General features: G+C 40.7%; 1 protein-coding gene across 6 annotated transcripts in view; it reads right to left on the bottom strand.

Moving 5' to 3' along the window:
- Nucleotides 1–4,627: 4,627 nt before the first annotated feature.
- Nucleotides 4,628–19,685, bottom strand: part of LOC138810639 (calmegin-like) — a 30,450-nt gene continuing 15,392 nt past the window's right edge. For 5 of the 6 annotated variants that reach the window (XM_069997799.1, XM_069997804.1, XM_069997801.1 and 2 more), the window contains exons 6-14: nucleotides 17,247–17,328; nucleotides 15,507–15,699; nucleotides 12,469–12,658; nucleotides 11,600–11,713; nucleotides 11,349–11,499; nucleotides 10,139–10,354; nucleotides 9,221–9,346; nucleotides 8,849–9,008; nucleotides 4,628–4,893 (exon numbers count right to left, since the gene is read on the bottom strand). In XM_069997799.1, the coding sequence (XP_069853900.1) occupies nucleotides 4,688–4,893; nucleotides 8,849–9,008; nucleotides 9,221–9,346; nucleotides 10,139–10,354; nucleotides 11,349–11,499; nucleotides 11,600–11,713; nucleotides 12,469–12,658; nucleotides 15,507–15,699; nucleotides 17,247–17,328 (1,438 nt within the window). In that variant the 3' untranslated portion in view covers nucleotides 4,628–4,687. Of the gene's footprint in view, nucleotides 4,894–6,389; nucleotides 6,491–8,848; nucleotides 9,009–9,220; nucleotides 9,347–10,138; nucleotides 10,355–11,348; nucleotides 11,500–11,599; nucleotides 11,714–12,468; nucleotides 12,659–15,506; nucleotides 15,700–17,246; nucleotides 17,329–19,685 lie in introns of all 6 variants that reach the window. The other variant, XM_069997800.1, reaches the window with a different exon arrangement.

A 19,685-nucleotide genomic window follows, 5' to 3' on the forward strand; every position in this document is an offset into this window, starting at 1 on the left:
CAGCTTTATGTATGTACCTGTCCGCCATTGTGTGCCTCTCCTCCATCTGCCTCATCCTCCCCATTTCCCTTCTCCTAAGTCAAGATAGTTTCACATTTGTAAAAGTACTTTGAGTAGTAATCGCCTGACAGTAACTTGATCTGTAAGTCCTGAAGTTAACCAAAACCTTGCCTAAAGTTTGTCAGTTGTACTTTCTAGTAATAAGATAGGACTGATGATGGTTTCTCTTTAACCATTGAAAACAGATTTGGGCTATAAAGAGGATTTTAATTAGAAACCAAATTTATCAAATTGAGATTTGTTTAAAAACAAAAAACCAACTTGCTTTTGCACCAATAACCCACTTGCTATCTGAAAAGATAAGAATTTTGGTTATATATCGATTAGAAGTAGAAAATCTGGGAGGAATAAATAGAAATAGGTAAAAAATAATGTGATAAAAGTAGCAACCTACTCCAAATGTTTTCACTCCAGATTTGTATTGTCTCTGGCACAGATCTTCCAGGGAATATATATATAAATATATGAAAATGGGTTAAGTTTGACTGATCTTACATATGCCACATGCTATGCTATTCCAGCTCTAGGACTTGGTTGCAAGGTTTATTTGTTGTACCTAGTCAATTAACTGTTACCAAATTCCTTGAAGAGTGTACTAGTATTAGAATCATGAATGAGAGAATTTTATATGTATAATAATTGGTAAGCTCAGTATTTTTATCTCTGTAAATTCAACTAATTGGTTTGTAGAATTTTACTCATTCTTTTAACAATTTCTAAAAATTTAGTTCATAGATTCCATTTGGTAAAGGAATCAATATCAGAGGTAATATTAAGATATTATACTAGGAAAAGAGATCCACTAATATAGCTTATGGTTATTAGATTTGAACTACTTTAATCATGGGATAATCTTATGTGTTAGTATTAAGATTTGATGAATGACTTTAACTATATGAAGATGTAATAGTCATACTGCAAACATTTTGCATCCCTTTTGTGACCTAATTTTACAAATATTTAAAATTGTGTTGCATTTCTGCTTTGCTGTTTAATAAAAAGATGTTTCAGAGATTGTGTGTGTATGTGATATAGTTGCCTAAGTAAATGGGATGTGCAAGAGTAGGGGTGTATCAGGGTGGTTCAGTGTTACCAATCTTATTCCGGTAGTTCCTGTTAGAGAAGTAGCATACCTATAGACAATTATCAGGGGATCTTACCCATCAGAGCCACTCAGCTCCGGGCTGTGATTTCGGGGGCGTCAGGTGATGGGCAGGGATGGTGTCCTTGTTTTGCTTAATACCATTTTGAACCTTCACTGCTATTCCAGGTTGATATGCCATTGGCTGTTTTAATCCTGTAGCGCTTCTCATAACTGAACTGCTTCACTTCCATCTCTGCTTAGACATGGGTAAGTTCTTTTCGTGACTCTTCACAGCCCATTTCTGCCTTCTTTGGCTGCTGTTTCCTGCTGCCGTCAGTCAAGTAGGTGATGAAAGGCTGAAATCCACGTGTTACGCACTTGTTCTGCCAAAGCCAGCTGCATGTTTTTAGATTTTGATATGGCAGTACTTCAGGATATCAATGTCTGTGTTGGAAATATAGGTGGCAAATAGTATGTCTAGCTTCTAACTTTTGGTGGCTCTGAGCTTTTTTTTGTTTTTTTCATGTAGGCCTCGTCTTTGGTCAAGTTTTAGCTAGAACCCTTCGGAATCAGTGACTATCTGCAGTTTATGTTACTATGCGTTTGTGGAGTACACAATTCTGAGTGTTTTGGGTGCACTAGGAATCATGCCTGATTTCTTTCCTTAGTTGTGACACTCTTGACACAGATCACAGAAACAATGAGAAGTGTCCATGTTTAATAAGGCCTATCTACTGGTGTATGGTGAAGGTTACTTGTTGGCAGAGGTGTCCTTCCAGCGGGAATCCTAACACATGAGCTGTGGGAGTTGAGTTCGGAGGCAGATCTCATGAGTGTACCCTGCATGCGGCATGCACTTGTAATTCCAGCTACTTGGGCAGTATAGGTAGGGCTGTGGTCCAAGGGCCCGTCCAGGCCAGAGCAAGAAACCCTATCTGAAATATAACTCATGGGAGGCGTGTGAGTTCAAACCCAGTACTGGAAAAAAGGACAAAACTCTTGAGAGCTCTCTTGCTTTAAAATAGCAGTTGACATCCATGCAAGTCTTCACCATAGCCCAACATCATTGACACAGATCTCACTTTCAACACCAGAACTGAGAGAAAAAGGAGAGATGACTCAAAATCTAAATGAAAAATTGGTCTTAATTCTTTGAGGCGTAAAAGATGTAAAGTTTTTGTGTGTGTTTTTTTTTTTGCCAGTCACTAGTGGTGATTGCCAGATAATAACTACTGGAGTAGTTATCATGACTTGTAAATCATGCAAGAACAGAAGTCATTATGTGGGAGACTGCAAGAATTGGAAGAGAGAAAGACTTAATGACTCTGAGCTGCAGAAAATGATTTCCCTGGAATCAGGGAAATGTTCATCCCTTCTTTTACATTTTATATTTGTAGTTTATTATATTCACTTAACACAAAACATGTGATACTATGTTCAGTATTAAAAGTCCATTTTCCCTCGAACTACTCTTATTCTTCGTGCATTTGCATCGAAGAACCAACATTTCAAATGTTCCCAAATATGTCTGCCTCCTGTTAGTGTGCTAGAGTTGGCTCATTTCACTTCCTCAATGTTTCATACCTTCCTGAAGATGGAAATGCAGGGGAACTATATATACGTTGGGAAGAAATTGAAATTGAGCTATGCCATTATGTTCTAAATATATAACATTAGGTTTTCTTTACTGATAGCTAAAATGAAAAAGAAAAAAAAAAAACCCAACCCCATAGATTCTAGAATGTAATAGATTGATGTTTTCACTATGGTGGTCCATGAGTTTTCAGCCGCTCTGAATTCATTGGTAGTGGCTGATCTGCAGGTGAGCCCTTCTGTGTCTGCTCAGCGAGGAGGGCAGGTGAGGGGAAGAAGGGACCCTGAGCAGGGCTGGCAAAAGCGTTACTGCCCCACAGCCATGATGGCTAGTGGAAGGCATCTCCAGGGGAAGGGTAGTTTAGACTGCTGAAGTTAAGACACTTCTGAAAGTGTAGCTTAAAATGCATGTAATTTTCTCTTTTGTAGAGAAAAGGAAAAAAATTCCAATGTTGATTGAAGGCCCTTTAAACAATGAATTCAGATGAGGGCAAGAAAGGATGACGCCACTTGGGGAGCTGGCCCAGCCCCACCAGCCGGAGGGGAAGCGCAGGAATTAGCGGTGTCTGCTTCTAGAGTTGAACCAAATGTTCAAGGCAAACTAAGACAATGAAAATAGCTTTTATTAATCCTTAGGAAAAACGTGTACACAGAATGCACTTGTCAGGCAAGGTTTTCATAAAGCTAAGGATGTTCCTCCTGAAGTCAGTGCTGAATAGAGAAAGTCTCAGGAGGTATTCAGTGTGCCTAGTTCAAAGCAAGAGCCCAGAGGTAGTGCTGGCAACATGTGCTCAGTTAGTATTAAGTCAGTGCAAGTCCTGGTTCTCTGTGTTATTAAAACATGTGGAAGGTGCGGGAGCAGTGGAGTCTGGATTCGCTGTGGCATGCAGTAGCAGTGTGACTGCTGCTGTCAGAGGGCAGAGCTTGTGCTGCCTGTAGGCCAGTGAATGTCCCTGGGAGGGAGCCTGCAGGGGGTGTGGCCAAGGCTGGGGTCTGAGAGGGAAGTCAACATCGTATAGACTGTATTAAAGCAGTTCCGTGGGCTCAGAGTTAAATCATCTCAGTAGTAAGCATGCAAAGTTCTTGAACGGATTTCAAGTGGGAAAACAGCTCCACTGTAAGTTGGTTCAGGGACTCTTGATAGCCGCTATAAGGAGGAACAAGCAGCATCTGCCCCCTCCCTCTCCCCTGAGGTGGCTGGGGGTGGCCACAGACTGGAGATCTGCTTGTAAGGAAAAGTCATGAGAAATGTGAAGTGCATGGTATTGGTGTTAGCCATTAGAATCTCACAGTGATCCTTTAAGCCGTCTCAATAACCTGTATGCAAAGAAGGCATTCTTTAGGAAAAAAACACTATTTGAGATTTGTCTTCCAGAGCAGTGTAAGCACAAGCAGTTCTGGGAATGGGATAACCACTCTGGAAAAACTATACGAAACTTGAAGAAAATCACACATCATTTGTTCTTGAGAAACTATTAATGTATTCAAATGTCAGATATGCTGCAATATTGCCCAGTGACTCTTCCACATTTGCTTTTACAGCTGCCCAACAGAACACCTCTGAAAGTGAATCAGTCATTTTTGTGAACTGAATATAAAACTGCCAACTAGGTGGATGTGGGTCTCAGATACTCAAGTAGCTGATGGATGCAAACACCATGCAGAGGCTTTACTGAACTTGCTCTGTACAGCAGCACACACATTTTATTATAAAATCACCACCTATCTTATTGGATTGACATAGAAGTAGAAAGCCAGTAACTGAAGCCAGCAACTGATTTTTTTCCAAATCAGTGAGGTTGCTTCACAGTACTTTGTTCTGTAAAAGAAACCCAAACTACCTTCAACTATTAAAACTAACTTGTAATGACATCCATCTCAAATCTGATGTGTAACTTGCCACTCTTTTATTCTAAATACAAAGACTGTTTTCCCCCCTCATAAGAAAGACTAAAATAAATCTCCAAGAACAGGGTTGCAGGTCTGTTGGAAGCTGGGGCAGGTGGACAGGGTGTGGCACACTCCCTCTAGAGTCCGGACCTCTCCCCGGGATGACTCGAGCTCAAGAGCAGCGCTCAGTCCTTGCGCACCCTCCGCTTGCGCAGCGACTTCACCGGTCCGTCCCCAGAGCCCGTGCTCTCGTCCGCTTCTTTCATCTGCAGAAAGCAATTTTGGAAACATTTAACAGTAAACAACATCCTTGGTGCTGTGTGGGCCTGATGAAGTGTCTGCAAGCACCGTGTACACCACGTCTCTAAAGGGGGCACTTAGTGTCACGTCGGAGTTAGTGAGGAGGCGCTAAGCAGCGGTGGGTGGTCAGTGCAGTATTTATCTAAGGAACGAACTGCTGACTTGCTTTGTCCAGAGCATTTTTCAGAAATTTTTGTACACAGTTCTGCCAGACAAATTAGAAGAGAGGAAAAGAAATGAAAATACCCAATTTAATGCTTTCTAGGTTTTCCTTTTTCTTTTCTCAGAATGTGATTGTACACCACACAGACATCTTATAATTTTATGAGTTATTTTCAGCTCAGGAAAGGCTAGAAGGTGGAAGTAAGTTACATGAAGTGTTTTGAGATGTGCAGGTAAGCCGGGACGCATGGGAGCATGTCTAAAGCAATGCTAGACGTCTGCTCCGGATGAAATTGTCTTACCCTACTCCTCTGTACTTGGACATTTCTACTGGACGGTAGGTCCCAAAGTCTCTCAAAACTCTAAGATAGTTGAGACTAGTCACCAGGGATGTGTACTGAGCAAGCTTCAGAACACAAGCCAATAGCACCAAGCACACTTGACACACCAGCAGGGCAGCACTGGCCCTACTGGGCCACAGCCACTCTGCAGGGCTGGAGACGCAGACCACACCGGCTCCTGGCTTCTGTGGGTGAGAGAAGGCTGCTCAGCCATACCCTGCCTGACTGGAGATGAAAAGGTCCTGTGGACACTTCCATCTTCTGTCAGGTCACAAAAGGAGTACGCTCATTGAAAGATTTGAAAGCACACTGGCAGGTGTTGCTCATCTACTCAGCGGATGGTATATTTCAAAAATGTTTCAAGACATGTATTTATTTACAAAAGCCACAGAATTATCTTGTATCCATAAGGATTCTGTTTCGGATACCCAAATGGTCTGTGTACTGAACTCAGGGCCTTGCCTGGCTTTTTCACTCAAGGCTGGTGCTTTACCATGGATGCCACACCTCTACTTTTGGCTTTTTGTTGGTTTGTTGTAGATGCAACTCTTACGGACTTTTCTGCCCTGGCTGGCTTCGAACAGCAACAATCAGATCTTAGCCTCCCAAGTAGTTAGGATTACAGGTGTGGGCCACCGGCGTCCGGCTCTGTTTTTCAATGAAATGTGCTAATGACAGAGTCATAGTTTTGTACTGACTTGGCACTACCCTTTACGATTCATAAATCATAGGTGTTAACACAACACAATGCATTGTGTTTCTGCTCTCCTGCTTTTATCAGTTTCAAAACTATGAAAGCTCACGAAATTTGGAAGAAATATAGCAAAAATTTCTTCTCAAACTGGATGCTGTTTTGGTTGAGACAGCTTGTGTGCATGCACGCGCGCATGTGTGTGTGTTGTGTGTGTGTGTGTGTGTAATCTAGAACTGAGTTTCTTTTCTGATAGAAGGGTGCTTACCTCATCCTCTGATCCGGACTTATTGGACTTATTCCCTTCTTCTTGCCCTTCTATGATTTCAATTTCTTCCTGACTCCTTTCCTCAGGTTCACCTTCCTCCTCTAGAATGTACATTTTATTAAAGGCAAAGACTTAGTGAATTAGAGTTTTGCTATTGAAAAGTAGATACGATAAAGAAAATGTATTTGAATTCCAAAATTTAAAACCAGTTTCTTCCTTTCAAAGTTAAAAAAAAATAAATTTCAAGTACTTCATATTTTTTTATAAATAACAAAGATCCTTTGTGTGGCAAGGAACAGCTTTCTAGAATTGTATATGAAAACCCAAGAAACAGTTGTCTTTCCTGTGCTTAGTAACTGTAATATAATTAATAGTAACTCTCCCTTCATGGTCAGTGATCGTTCATTTTTACCATGCCAATGGCCTGTGTTCACATGCTCACACCACACACCATGTGCACACTGTCTGGTGTTTTCTATGTGTGTACCGGGTACACGCTGTCTGGTGTTTTCTATGTGTGTACCGGGTGCGTGCTGTCTGGTGTTTTCTATGCATGTACCGCATGCACGCTGTTTGGTGTTTTCTATGCATGTACCGCATGCACGCTGTCTGGTGTTTTCTACACGTGTACCGGGTGCACGCTGTCTGGTGTTTTCTACCCATGTTCCGTGTGCACGCTGTCTGGTATTTTCTACACGTGTACCAGGTGCGCGCTGTCTGGTGTTTTCTATGCATGTACCGCATGCACGCTATCTGGTGTTTTCTACCCGTGTTCCACGTGCACGCTGTCTGGTGTTTTCTACCCATGTTCCGTGTGCACACTGTCTGGTGTTTTCTACCCATGTACCGTGTGCACGCTGTCTGGTGTTTTCTACCCGTGTACCGTGTGCACGCTGTCTGGTGTTTTTTACCCGTGTACCAGGTACACACTGTCTGGTGTTTTCTACCTGTGTTCTGTGTGCACGCTGTCTGGTGTTTTCTACCCATGTACCGTGTGCACGCTGTCTGGTGTTTTCTACCCGTGTTCCACGTGCACGCTGTCTGGTGTTTTCTACCCATGTACCGTGTGCACGCTGTCTGGTGTTTTCTACCTGTGTACCGCGTGCACGCTGTCTGGTGTTTTCTACCCGTGTACCGCATGCACGCTGTCTGGTGTTTTCTACCCATGTACCGCATGCACGCTGTCTGGTGTTTTCTACCCGTGTACCGTGTGCACGCTGTCTGGTGTTTTCTACCCGTGTACTGCATGCACACTGTCTGGTGTCCTCTGCTCACTGACTTATTTGGTTTCCACTCTGCACTTCAGCTCAGTCACCTCACCACAGAGCACAGGGCGCCTGCCCCAGGAGCTGTGGAACTCGAAGGAGGGAGGAAGAGGGAAAGTCGGGGGGGGGGGAGGAACATGCTCATGTATTCCACATACACACATGCAGGACATGGTGGACACAGACCTTCTAGAACAATTCTCTCGTCATACTCCAGTATTTCCTAGAGAGCACCTCATAAATCCCTCTTAAGTTCATGGAAACAACATACTAATAAGCATTACAAGTTACAAAGAAAAAGTGCTGAGAACAAACTAAAAAAACTTACATATATACATGTGTATGTGCAGGTACATGCATGTAAACGTGTAGTTTTCTTTTTAGATAGTCTTTTTTTGCTGGCTGCAAGTGATTTATGCCTGTAATCCTAGTTTCTCAGAAGGCTGATGTCTGGAGGATTGAGTTTGAGGCCAGCCAAATCTGTGAGACTCTACCTTTTGTTAACAAGTAAAAAACCAAGCTGGAGGTGTGGGTCAAGTGGTATAATACCAACTCATGAGCAAGAAAGCCAAATGAGTGAGGTCCTGAGTTCAAGCCCAGGTACCAGAATAAGAAGAGAAAGATGGTTTTTAAGTCACGCTGATATTGGCTGGTTTTATTTCTACCTAGATGTGCAAAAGGAGGTCTTGACAACTCAGTTCTAACACTATCAAGTAGTTCAGTGTAAGGGAGAAGGAATGTATATATACATATATGTATGTATACGTATAATATATATGTATATGTATATATTCATATATATTCCAACAGCATTTTCGGGAAACTATTCTACAGAAAAGACTACCATATCCACAACAACCATTTGAAGAAGATCTGATGTTGATTTCATTGCTGTGATCATCTGCCATCTACCTGTTTTTCATATACACACCATCTACTTTTGTACCTCCTCTACGTTCTCAAAGGCACGCAAAGTCCCCTCACGAGGCCGTGGCCTGTGGGGTCTGTAACTGCTGGCCAGCGATGAGGCGTGGGGGCAGGGCTAAAGCTTCCTCCCGAATGAGCGCCCTGTCCCTGGAGCTCAGCTGCACAAGCTGCAGACCGGCAAGCACACCGGCTGGTTATTTCAGGACGATACCCCACTTTCATGAGTGGGGTCGGAACCCCGAAGGTAAGTCGCCATCACAGACTGACCTTTTTCAGGAACTTCACCATCACTTTGCTTTTTTTCCTCCTCCAAGTCTGCGGGTTGCTCTGGGGCGGCCTTCTCTTCTTGTACTTCCTGCTCAAGAGCTCCCTTTGTCTGTGGCTTACAGAGATCCGTTTTCATAGACGCTGCAACTTCGTATTTTTTCTGTTGTAGTTAAACATAGGCTATTTTTATTCAAAGCAAAGCACCACTTAAAAACCTTTTTTTGCAATAAATAGCATACACAGTAAATCATTATTAAGATTTAGGAAATTTAGTTCATTGCATTTAAGAGTGAATTGCTCAATGCATAGAATGCCTAAACACAGGCAAACTGGAAAGCAAAGGAAAAGTTGAGGGGCATTTGTGTTCTTTACCTTTACTTTCCTTGGCCAACAGAACAAAGTAATCAGTGCGATTGGCAGCCCTGCTGTTACGAAGTAAATGAGCCAAAGCCACGGGCGCTCTTTAGCAGCCACCATCAGCTGTGTAAACACGCCAGGCTAGAGGGGGAGAAGCCAGCAAAGGTGTTACAAACCTGCATTGGGAAAGTCAACCACCAAAACATTCATTCTAGCTAGCCATTTTCGTTAGGAACTGAAAAACCTGTCAGTCAAAAACAAGTCCTTCATTTTCACACTTTGTTAGGTTACATATTACAATAAGCATATAACTTAGTGAGATTTGAAGTAGGAACTGCGATACAACATGGACGGAAACTTCTACCACAAGAGGAGTGACTTCATTCCTTACTTAAATCTCAGGGTAGATCTATTTACATGAGTATATTATCTAGCTCATTTAGAAGTACACAACTCTAATTCTATACTTTGAAAAAACTTATCACTAAAAACAGGACTCAGAATTACTGTGTCCTTTTTTCATATAAAGAAATTTCACTATAACCTTCAATAAGAAAACTGTCTATATTACTGAAATAAAAGCCAGGGCCATTGGCCATCAAAAAGTGTCCTTTGACCTGTTCTTTTGATGGCTGGTAGAGTGTCTGAAGAACCACATTTCTTCATGGATAATTAGTTCTTAAAGACATCTCCAAGATGCATTATGTTGAAATATTTAGCTTAACCTTTTCTGTACAGTCTGTAAGATTTGGGGCTAAAATGAAATAGTATTTAATCAAGTTAGATTTAAAAACTTATTCGCATTTCTGTGAAAAGTGGTTAACGTGGTGTAGATATTACTGCATTCTAGTTGCCATTAAAGGGGTCATTTGTGTAACATAGCCAGGAGGGTGGCTGGCCTGTTACTACCCCACGCAGTTATCATGCCCATACCTCATTAGCGTTTGCTACTATTAGTTTTACTCCCCAGCCCTCTGTGGCCCAGTGATCTGCTGTTTCCTTTTCTGAACAGATGATAAAATTATCAAAGTAGATGTCAGGGGTCATCGACCAAAGCTCTAAGCCAAGAGCACGAAAAGAAGTCAGAAGAAATGGATGATTGTCTTCAAAATAATCGGGATTGGGAACTTTTTGAGGACTCCAGATTCCCTGAAAGAAACAATAATTGGAGACATTTATAATAAAACAATTATAAATGCTTCTTGAGAAACAGCTGCTGATGAATGACTTTAAATTCTGCAAAGGAAAAAACAAAGTAAAATCCAGCATATATAAACATTTAAGTTGCACAAGTCACACTATGTTAGACTTTTTTTTTTTTGAGATTTAATGAAGTTGTTCAACGCTAGATGCTGTTCAAGTTGCCCAAGTCGGAAAGCTCCGCAGGCAGACATCCACCTGTGTCCAGACAGACTTGGCTTGAAGTCCGGTGCACCTCAGAATCACTGCTCAACACACACAGAGCTCCATCAGCTCCAAAGCCACTGCACTGCCAGTCAAGTCAGATCCCTTCAGCAAGCTCACGCTGCCACCAGACACTTCTGTGCCAGGTCCTGGACCCATTGGTGGTCCAGACACACCTGGCTTCTGCCCTGTGGCATTTAAAGTCATGACATGAATATGGGACCCAAGAGATGAATACTCTGGAGACAGCAAGAACTGGGAGAAGCAGATGCACGTGTGATGTCAGAAAATGCCATTGGATAATCAGGAAGATGAAACTATAGGTCCAATGAACAGTATCAACAGTTTTAATATGGAAAAACCCGGATGTAATCAAAAGATGTCTGGCTAATATTTTTAAAATTCTGAATTGCAACAGCACAAAAAAAAAAAAAAAAAAAAAAACCTACGGGCACTACTGATGACCAGGCACTGAGACTCTTCTCGGTTAGCAGTCATTTCTTTACTTCTAAGTCAGAACTTTATTCCAAGGGTGAGCTTGCTTGAGTACTGGGGAAGAATATAATACAGAGTGTTCTTAATTAGCCTACAAAATTATATGAAGAATGCTTTACTGTGTAAACACAGATTACTTGAGGTCAATTTCTTTCAATTTCATGAAGTTGCGTGTCAGACTTCTAACACAGTGTGAGGGATCGCTGGGTGTCTAGGAGCAGATAACCACAGGCAGGCGGGGTACCTGGTAGTCGGGGTTGCTGACCATCGGCGGCCTCCACACACCCTTGTACTTCGGGTTGTCAATCATGGGCGGCTTCCATTCACCGCATCCTATGTGACAGGCTGGGTTTGGCATCCGAGGCGCCTCCCACTCCCCGTCCAGGTCTTCATTCCTGAGCAAAGGACAACAACAAAGCAGGCGTCACCATCCAGGCTAGTGGGAAGAAGTGGGGAGAAACACCAGAGCCATGAGCCCGGGGAGGGAGCGCGCACCAGTCATCTGGTTTCACAGCATTCGGATTCGGGATGAATTTTGGTTCATCATCAAGCCAGCCTTCAGGCTTAACAGCACTTAAGTCTTCTATCTGCACGGGTTCATTTTCATCCCTGTAAAATAATATGTTCATTAATAGTCACCCCACAACCTGGTAGAATGTGCATGATCAAGTTCAGAAGGCAGAAGGAAGGAAGGACGCAAACAAGGAAGGAAGGAAGGAAGGACAGGACAAGACAAGAGATAAGGGACAAGGCTCTGGTTAAGCACACTGATCTGAGTGAATCCAGATTGCTTCTTAATACATTGAGGAAAAAAATAACAGCCACATATAATATTCATACATACACAATAAAGAGCAAACTAAAAATTTAAGTATATTAGTATTTTAGATATGTGAATTTTCTCCACAGCACTGAAATTATAAAATATAAGCAACAGAAAGATTCAACAAAATTAAAAACAACAAAAAAAACCCCACTAAAATAAAAAAGCAAAAGGAGCCAGGTGCTGGTGGCTCAGGAGGCTGAGATCTGAGAATCAACGTTCAAAGCCAGCAGGAAAGTGCATGAGACTATTACTTCTAATTAACCAGTAGAAAACTGGAAGTGGTGGTGTTGTGGCTCAAAGTGGTTGAGCACTAGTCTTGAGCAAAAGGAGCTCAGGGACAGAGTCCAGGCTTGGAGTTCAAGCTCCACACTAGCACCAGCAGCAGGAGCAAGGACAAAGTAAAAGGAAGGGAAGTGCAAAATCCGTTTTAGGAAAGCCTTTCACATAACAGTGAAAAGTGAGAGGCTTGGCTGTGAAGAAGAGGCCTGCTAACCACGCCCAGTCACGCCCTGCCACGGAGCCTCTGAGCTCTGCTCACCAGTCGTCCGGCTTGACCGCCGAGGGATCGGGGATTTTCGCCCTGTCGTCCCACTCGCTGGGCTTTTTGTCGTTGGGGTCATCGATCTCTCTGGGAGGGTTAACTGGAGGAACCACATCTGCTAGTAGGCTTCCTTTGTTTACTACCTTTTGGTCAATTAATATTTCAAATGTGTCGTCTGGGCTCAACACTAAAGAACAATTTAAATGTTTTATAGTTATTATGGTAAGACATTTTAAAGAGAATATTCTAATGAATAAAATGACTTAATGTTTAAATATCTCTATCCCAAATAAAACTAGACCCACCAATGCACTGCATCAAAATGTGCTGAAATAACTAGAAATAATACTTTCTAAAATGAAGAAAAATGGTTTTAAACTGTATTTTTTCTAACCTAATGCTAACTCAGTTTGATACTCAGGATCTCTGTTTTGTTCCTTTATAGTTACAGAAGGAACCTAACAATTGTCTTTGAAAAAGGTTTTTACCCAATCTCAAACTTAAAAAATTTCAAGTACAACAGGAAGAGCTCACTTCCCACCCCCCACCCCCGCCCGCCACCGCCACTTGAGGGCAAGCACTTGACCTTTTACACATCACCCCTAACCATGTTCGTGAACCTTTCCTCCAAACAAGGGCATTTCCTCTAGAAAGCCATTTCCTGCACTGGAATGGAATGGCCACACTGTTATCACTCACATACTCTTAACATGATATGTCTTCTGGATCATTTGACACAGTCAGCTTCACACCTGCTAGCATGCTTGTTTCCAAGGAAATCCCAAAATTCCTCAAAATTTTCGTAAGTAATGATGAAAGAACTTTTCCTTCTTGTGGATAAAATTTAGGTCTTTGGCAAGAATGATGGTAGAAATATCTGTGTAACATTTACATGCACATGTTACATGCACATTTGTAATCGCAGCACTTGGGAAGATGAGGTAGGAAGACCTCAAGTTCAAGGCCAGCCTAGAACACACATGTAGGCCCTCAGACTGATTACATAGAAAGCCAAAAAGAACAAGGAAAAAAGAAGAAGTGAATGCAGCCAGCAGACATCAAGAGGGTCCGGACAACCAGAGATGCAGCTGAGTACTTTCAGAAGAACCAGTTCTAATGGAGTTCCAATCCACAGAGGTTTTTAGTCACATAAGACCAAACTCTGCTACCCAACTCTAATTTCTACACAAACACAACACAGACCCACACCCACTTTTTCTTCCTCCACCATTTCCTCATCTTTTTAGCTAAGATTATAAAAGCTACTTGGCAGCAACAAAAGCAAGATTGAAGTATAGCTAAGCATAAGATACAAACAAAACAACCAAAAACTGGGTCTTCCCAATTCAAAGAAAGCAATTTCTGAAGCAAGTCTCGAACAGAAGTTGCAACTGAAATTTTGTGTTCAAATTACAGTTAAAACCAAAAAAGCACATTACAGATATGCACATGTTAAAAATGGACTCCTGGGCAAATCCCAGCCGTAGCCAGAGGGTGAGCTGGAGACCCCCCCGGGCCACACACTGGTGCCTGTCTCAAAAGCAACTCCCCCAAGAACCCTACAGGATAGTGTCTTTTAAGACAGCACCACAGATTTAAAAATGGCCTTCAATGACTCAAACACAAAGATCAATGTTTTGGAGTGTATTAAAAGAAGAAAATGTTTAAGAGTCAGACGTGCAATTCAATTCCAGCCTACTAGTCCTTCTCGCTCTAGGGCTACTTCATGCCTCCCATATGGTGGGGCATATCAAATGATCATGAACACTATTTTCTTGCTTTCTAGTCCCTTCCTAACTGCTTGCATATTTTTGCCCAGAGGCAAAAATGAATACAGTTATTCTTCCCCACTGGAACACAGCAAGTTGAAAATCTCTTAGGCTAAATACTGAGGCCAGACGTGTTGCACGTTTCACTGTGCTTGGTTTTGGGCTTTCAGAATATTTTCGTGGACTTCATTGGTTGAACACCTTTAATCTGGAAATGTGAAACGCTCCAAAATCCAAACAGGACATGCATTTGAGATTCTGCACATTCAGGTAAAGGTTACTCACTGGTCTAAGCCTGCCTCCTGTTGCTAAACATATTCACATTTATCATCTCTGCCTTGTACAGAAACTCCCCCTATATAACACTGAGATTGCCTCAAGTCAGTTTATCTTCATCCATCGTTGTCTTCTTTTTTCTGAGTTATTTTCTTTGGATAAATTGCTGAAAATGGAATTTTGGTTTCAAAGGAATAAAATTCTTATGGCTAGTATACTACCAGTTTATCATCGAACTGGGCACTGACTTGACATAAAATAATAATAACACAAGATTTCTGCAATCGCAGAATTTGAAAGAAAACTCAAATATCTAGTCTGTGATGGAGTTGAAACTTAAGAAAGGAAACTGCGTAGAGCCACTGCTAATGTCCTGCTCAAGTTCTGAAATGCTATGGTTTTAAGTAATTCGCTGTAACGTACATACTTAGGAACTGAAAAACACTTCTCAGGTGGTACTCTTCTCTCCTCAACAGCTATGTTAGGCTCCCATTACTTAAGTCAAGCTATGCATGTTAACATGCGGTTGGCTCAATGGTTCTCTTCAGTGTCAGTTAAGTGGCACCAGCACCACAAGGCAGGGCCTCACAGCCATCACTACTGCAGACAGTGGAGCTCGACCTTATCCTGGCACTGGGGACCTCCTCTCCTGAGCCGCTTCCCTTTCTGCTTCCCTGCCTTTCTGGCATCAGCGTCACGGGGCTAACATGTCCTGTCCCCTCCTTCCTTCTCCATTCCAGCTCTGCTCAGGGACAAGTGCAGCATAGCCTTCACTAGTCTCCCCACAGTCTGCAAGCTGGACACCACGTTGCCTTTGACCTCTGACCTGCCTCACCCAGCACGGCACCCTCTGTGGTGCTGCCCTGTGTGCAGCCGTTTACCCACAAGACAAGCCTGGCACGAGTGCAGGCTTCTGTCCCCACAGCACTCGCCACGAGTGTATCTGTAGTCAGCACGTTTTCGCATCACCAGTGAATTAAAAGGATATACCAAGGGTATAAAGATGAGTCTTCCTGTCTGTAAAGAACTCTTTAAGATCTACATCTGGAGGTTTGGCATGTTTTTCTTCAAAAACTCCAGTTTTGGGGTGTTTATGTCTGAAGATAAAATGAAGTTTATAATCTTCTCCACATTTATCTGGTCCAAACATAATGGTATAGGATGTTTTATCATAAAAATTTTCCTTCAAAAAGAGATGAACGTTGGAATTAGTCTAGAATTAGAGAACTTAATGATTTCTTTATTCTGTCCCCTGGGTAAAGCTTACTATTGTACATACGCTAACAACATAAACACATAGAATATGAGTAAATGACAAATGGCAAAAGGATATAGATATGTGACAAATTTTGCTTGAAAATCGTTATTTTTGAAGCAATATACCAACCACTTCCTGAGAATATGATGTTAAACAACATCATGAAGTAGCTTTAATTACTTGATGTAAATCTGCATTAGTATTTCATGGAGAATCAATCATTAGAAGATAGTATATTTATAACCTTAAAGCTAAAAGGATTACCCTCTACTGTTGTTCAGGAAGGCATTAAAAAATGACCAATCTAAGCAGAAAATGGAAGATCCACCCCAAATGTATCCAGCCTGACATGCTGGTGAAGAGGTCTGGGATATAGACACTGGGTCTCTGTGTTAGGCTGCTGCATAAACTTGCTGTGTGAGGCCCGGAGTACATGCTTCTTTACCTTCTCTGAGTCTCCATGTTATTACCTTTGAAGGGTAGAGACAACAGTGCCTAATTTACAAGCTTTCTCTGAGGATTAGTTGGATAAGTCAGCCTTGCCAAATCAGTCACTGAACTTTTGCCACCAGCTCTGTCATTTTTACCTTCAATCACCAAAAACAAGGGCTTCAACATATCCTACAAGTGAGCCAACCAAAAGAGCCTTTAATCCACAGCAACTCAAAGGATGACCTTTTTAGTTCATTCCTGTTATGTGCACAGTTCCTATTATACCCCTTCTCTACTGTGGGAGAATGTGGTAAGAAATTCCCCACACTTTAGGCGTTCTTTTTTTTTTTCCTTGCCCATCCTGGGGTTTGGACTTTGGGTCTGGGTGCTGTCCTGGGGCTTCTTTGTCTCAAGGCCAGCACTATACCACAGCCCAACTTCTGGCTTTTTCTGAGCAGTTTATTGGAGATAAGACTCTCAAAGACTTCCCTGCATGGGCTGACTTCCAACCTCAATCCTCAGATTCAGATCACAGCCTCCTGAGTAAGTAGGATTACAGGTGTGAGCCACTGGTGCCCAGCCCAGGTGGTCTTAATATAAGTGCTTAGATTCTTAAGCTACTTCAACATGGAAAAGTTTCAATTAGCTATTTTCTGCACATTATTGGTCTTGAGTTGGTCTACCTTTTAACTTAGTTTTCTGCCTACTTAAGTTCTACTGCTTTGCTGTGTTACCTTGCTTTCCTAAACAAACATAATTCTTACTTTACAAAGTGCTGTAAATTGACCTTTCCACAGCATTAATATGTACCACGTTAGCATGTGTTTATAGTTGTGGCCAAGTTTTATCTTCTAAAATGAATGCATTCATGTAGCAGCTTCATATGGAACTCAAAGACAAACTGTAAAAACTACATAAACTAACAGAAAAAAACATTCAAGGTTCCTAAAGTTGAAAGTGAAGTTTTCAATTGTAACAATTATTCCTTAAAAATACTTACTAACTTTATTAAGGTTTTCTGAAGTATTAAAAGATCATACCAGAATCAAATCGTCAGTGTCTGCTAGTAGTTTAATGTATGCACCTCCACAATCAATACCTTCTTGAAAATTCACTTCATATCTACATGAAGGAAAAAGAACCATACTGCTGATAAATAAAAATTACTAATTGCTCTTTAAAATCTAATGTAGCACTCACAACTCATTTAGACAGAAATGTTTTATATCACTCTATAGTAGTTCATATGTACAAAGCACACCTATAGGAAATTAACAAAAATGCTTTTCTACTATGTCATCTCAAGGCATACATATAAAGTATTATAAATAAGATGATTAATTCAATTATATAATTCATTTAGTGATTCATTTAAGTAATAATTTTTTTCTAACTGTTGAGGATAACATAACTTTAGATAAAACAAGAGTAAATTTCAAATTCTCAGCAGGCATATATTACCCATATTCCTTATAAATTCAAAACCACAAACCAAAAAACCTACAACAGGGTTCAAAGAAATTGCTCATGATTTTTTATATTCTGAGCTTACTACTGAGTTATGTTCAATACAGCTAAGTTATGCTCAATAAGTTATATACTTCATTAAATACCTCTAGCAAAGAGATTTCATATTGTCTGCCAAGAATATGGGAGTATTTGGTATCTAACAAGCTCAGATATATGTGAAATTATAGTTCTTTAACAGTAAAAAACCACTGAGTGTCTTCTCATGGATTTATAGCACTACAATTCTCAGCAAAATTTTTCTATTTTCTTGAAATAGTTTTGTTAAGACAACAAGCAAGAAATATAGTCTTGCTAAGATGACTTATAAATTTATAACAAACAATTCAGTGCGGAAAAAAACCAGAATTGATGATTTTGTTTAATGAAATAAAACAAAAAGATGAAAATTGAAGAAATAATAAAAAATGATCATTTTAATAAATGATTAGTTTTAAGTCTTGCATATATGCTATTGGTTGTGTAGATAATGTCACCAATGGTAATTTGCTACTTGTAAATATCTGGTTGGGAATTGAATTGGTGAATTTGTTAGTGGCAAGATGTAATTTAATACCAGCAATGACAAATGGAACATAAAGCCAGCTAATCTTGTGAGAATGTAGAGACTAACTGTAGATGACAAACTCAAAACTACAAGTTGTATTTTAGTGAATAAATCCCAATATATAAATTTAGGAAATATGAGACAGTAAAGAAATATAAGGTTTAAACAATAATTACACAACAAAAGATCAGAATAACAGTGAGATCAAAGGAATTATGATAAGAATGTTAAAAATGAAATAGGATATTTATAAACAACAAAATCAAAGAGAACACAACCAAAGTAGTAAATGAAGTCAAAGAGAAGTCAAATGAATACCAAGTAAATGCAAACAGCTAAATGAGATCAAAAGGAATACACCTAAACAAAGGCTAACTTTTAGGTGTTGAAGACGTAGTAGACATGGAAAAAATCTGACAAAAATACAGAGGTGAAAGAAATACACAAGGATTTGCAAGAAATTACGAGTTTGGGCTCTAGCAAAAGAGCAAACATACAAATGATGGGCATAGAGGGAGGTGAGGAGGTGATGGCTTAGGGCATAGGTAACATACTCAACAAAGTAATAGAAAGCCAGGAACATTTAGAAAACCCTATAAAACAAGAACGGAACTTTCCAAAATCATATTGTAGTTCAAACACCAAAAACAGAGAACAAAGAAGGAATACTAAAAGTTGTAAGAGAAAAGCTTGTCATTTAACGGGAAAGACCATCAGAGTAACTAATGATTTCTCAACAGAAACATCATAAGCCAGGAGGTTATTGAAGCATTGCAAGTAAAAACTGCCAACTTAGAATACTCTACCCAGTGCAACTATCACACAAATTAAAGGACAATAAAAAAATTCTATCATAAAAACTATAGCAAGTTTTTCTTTTTCTTTTTTGTTGGTGAGGAGCTTGAACTCTGGGCCTGGACACTGTCCCTGAGCTCTTCAGCTCAAGGTGAGCACTCTACCATGTGAGCCACAGTGCCACTTCCAGTTTTCTGGTGGGTAACTGGAGATAAGGTTCTCATGGACTTTTCTATCCTGGCTGGCTTTGAATCATGATCCTCATATCTCAGCCTCCTGAATAGCTAGGATTACAGGCGTGAGCCACTGGTGTCCGGTGCCCAGCTTAAAGCAATTTAGTATGACTAAACCAGCACAACAGAAGGTACTCAAAGAAATCCTGCACACAGAAGAGGAAGATGAATGTAAACCTGAAGTTAAGGAGAAGAAAATCACATTGGATAAACAGGCAAGCACAGGAAGAGCAGGAAAGAATCTAACACTATTTTTTTTAGTGGCTGGAACTACTATACATCATGTCAATGAAGTAAGTACTCAATATCAATGGACTCAATCCTCCAATCAAAAAAGAATTGTAAATTGGTAATTGTAACCCCTCTGTACAGTATGT

The sequence above is a fragment of the Dipodomys merriami genome, unplaced genomic scaffold (assembly GCF_024711535.1).
Source record: "Dipodomys merriami isolate MVZ:Mamm:240054 unplaced genomic scaffold, mDipMer1.0.p SCAF_502, whole genome shotgun sequence".
Taxonomy (NCBI): Eukaryota; Metazoa; Chordata; class Mammalia; order Rodentia; family Heteromyidae; genus Dipodomys; species Dipodomys merriami.